This window comes from Austrofundulus limnaeus, unplaced genomic scaffold (assembly GCF_001266775.1).
Source record: "Austrofundulus limnaeus strain Quisiro unplaced genomic scaffold, Austrofundulus_limnaeus-1.0 Scaffold497, whole genome shotgun sequence".
NCBI classification, from domain to species: domain Eukaryota; kingdom Metazoa; phylum Chordata; class Actinopteri; order Cyprinodontiformes; family Rivulidae; genus Austrofundulus; species Austrofundulus limnaeus.
Window position 1 is genome coordinate 22,682 of NW_013952899.1, and position 2,371 is coordinate 25,052.

Below are 2,371 nucleotides of genomic sequence, written 5' to 3' on the forward strand. Positions count from 1 at the left end.
GTTCCCCTCTCTGTCATGTAGATGGAGGACCTCAGTGATGAGAGGAGAATGTGTAGCGCTGAGCTAATACATATACCGGTATATGGTGACAGTGTCGGGGTCGGTGTATGGGAGGAAGCAGGAGTACYCAGAGAGAACCCATGCATGCACAAAGAGAACATGCAAACTATACACAGCTGGGATTYGGTCCGGCAACCTTCTTGCTGGGAGGCAACAGTTGAAATGTATTTTTCTGRTAGTTTTTCYAAAARAAGAAAATGTTAATTCTGTGGACTGCACAGCTGAAATARACATTTYTAAATGAATAGGTTATMCTTTTTGTAGTGAAACTACTGGGAAATAATTTTTTCTGGGTGATGTATTTGTTTTCTTCTGATAAATTTTCAACCTACTCACTTTAGGTTACTTATTTCAGCCATACAGTCCACAAAATTAACATTTTTAAGGCCCAATAACGTCAATGCCATTTCCCAATAACCCAATAGAATTGGTAAAGTCCCATCTTTTCACCAGCCTTAGATGTGTAAATCTGCAGTGTTAAAAAAGTCTCACTATTCAAATTCCTAGGTTAAGCAGATCCACGTGCTCATGGAAATTAATTTTGTCGCTTAAATATTAATAAGCGCAAATCTTTTTGAGACTAATTTACCTCCATACCTGTGAGCCTATTTTAAAAACTGAATGCTATTTAGCTAAAGGTGGTCCAACCGAACATTCAAGCATCTTTTTTAGACAAGCAGTGTAGAAACCATGCAACTATTGTTGAAGACTCTTCATCTTTAATGTGCATTTGTTGTATAAAGTCTTTGCAGATAAAGTTCAAACTGATACATCCTGGATTCACCCAGCCTTTAAACTGTGAGACATTAAGAGGAAAGGTTTGGATCTCAGTAAAAGCTGCTCTCACCTCTAACGCCGTCTGGTTGAAGAGAGTGATGAACTGAGCTGTGAGAAGAACAACCACCTCTTCCCTCAGGAACTCTGTGCATTCAAAGACATAAAGAGGGAAAATCAGAATATAAAATCAGCAGAAAGCTTCATTTCAGGAGTTGTGATCAGATGAAGAGAGAAGTCGGACTATCTGAAAAACTAACCCTAACAAAGCAGGCTGAAGAAATCCTGAGTGGACGTGTTGCTCTTCTAGTCCTACTTTGTTTTGCTAAAGATAAGTGCAAATTAGTATTCTCCCTCTACATAGCACAAGAGAAAAATAGATTTTAATAAATTCAAAGCTTTTGATACCAGCTTTCCCTGGAACAGAAACTCCCTTCTGGACGTTGTGAGGAGGAAAACGAACTGGCTTGCTGCTAAATTTGTGCATCCATGCCAGATGGCTGGAGGAGAGGTTCTGCTGTAGTTCAATTCTCCCTCTTTAGTGTTTGCATTATTATCATTCCCATGCTTTATATTTATTTCTRCATTATTAGTGGAGAATCAGGCTGCATTGTCCAAAAAAGTAAAATAAAATAAAGAAAAACAAGTTAATGTAGGTTCAATAGCCTCTGAAGGGATTTGATATCGTCCTTCAATAGTTAAAAGTTTTTCTTCATGTYTCAAATGCCAGTGTTAATTTAACACACACAGTGTTAATTTCAACACCAACAAAGTGTCTATATGTGTCCACACTTGYTGGTATTAAAATAACATTTATGAAAGTGTTAAATTTYAACACCCATTTTTTTGTTAATTTAACACCAACCAGTGTTTAATATTCAACAATGTTGGGTGTCACTTTAACATAAAAATAATGTTAGTGTTTCAGTATAGTATAAGTATAGTGTTAAAAGTAACACCAGCCAGTGTGTAATATTCAAAAATATTGGGTGTCACATTAACAYTTCAACAGTGTTAAAATATAGTGGTAAAGTAACACCAGTGTTTTATTTTTAACAAAGGAAATTGTGGTGTTAAAAAGGTTAACAGACACCACAAGGTGTACTTATTACACCATAAATTTGAGTATAAATTTAACACTCAGAGTTTAAATGAAACTTTGTAGTGCTCMATTAACACTACTTAGTTAGYAGAAAGGTATAATGGAGTCACCCTTCTTCACACCAGGAAGTACCTCTCACTCATGGTGTCGATTTATGGCCAATAACACAAACTTAAACTTGAACAAACTAATCAAAACAAACTAACCAGAAGAACTACTTTTTTTTCTCATAAATTTGTTTAATAGTCATAAATATGTAAACACATCATTTCTACAAGATTACCCAGCATCCCTTGCTGAGAAAATGCCAAAGAGGTCCTATAGAACAACTGGAGTGAGTAAAAACCATGTGACCATGTGATCAGCTGGTGAAGCTAACAGCTAACGCTAAACGGGCAAAAGTCTGGATTTCCCATTACTGTACATGTTGACAAC

The 2,371-nt window shown here is 36.2% G+C and overlaps 2 protein-coding genes across 2 annotated transcripts in view; one reads left to right on the top strand and one right to left on the bottom strand.

The window, feature by feature from the left end:
- mfsd8l2 (major facilitator superfamily domain containing 8-like 2) overlaps window positions 1-2,371 on the bottom strand; it is a 42,607-nt gene that overhangs the window by 15,969 nt on the left and 24,267 nt on the right. Inside the window, exon 8 of the mRNA XM_014025767.1 lies at window positions 908-981. Coding sequence (XP_013881221.1) covers window positions 908-981 — 74 coding nt within the window. The remainder of the gene's footprint in view (window positions 1-907; window positions 982-2,371) is intronic.
- Window positions 1-2,371, top strand: part of kcnmb3 (potassium calcium-activated channel subfamily M regulatory beta subunit 3) — a 43,462-nt gene that overhangs the window by 809 nt on the left and 40,282 nt on the right. The gene's annotated exons all lie outside the window — the stretch shown is intronic.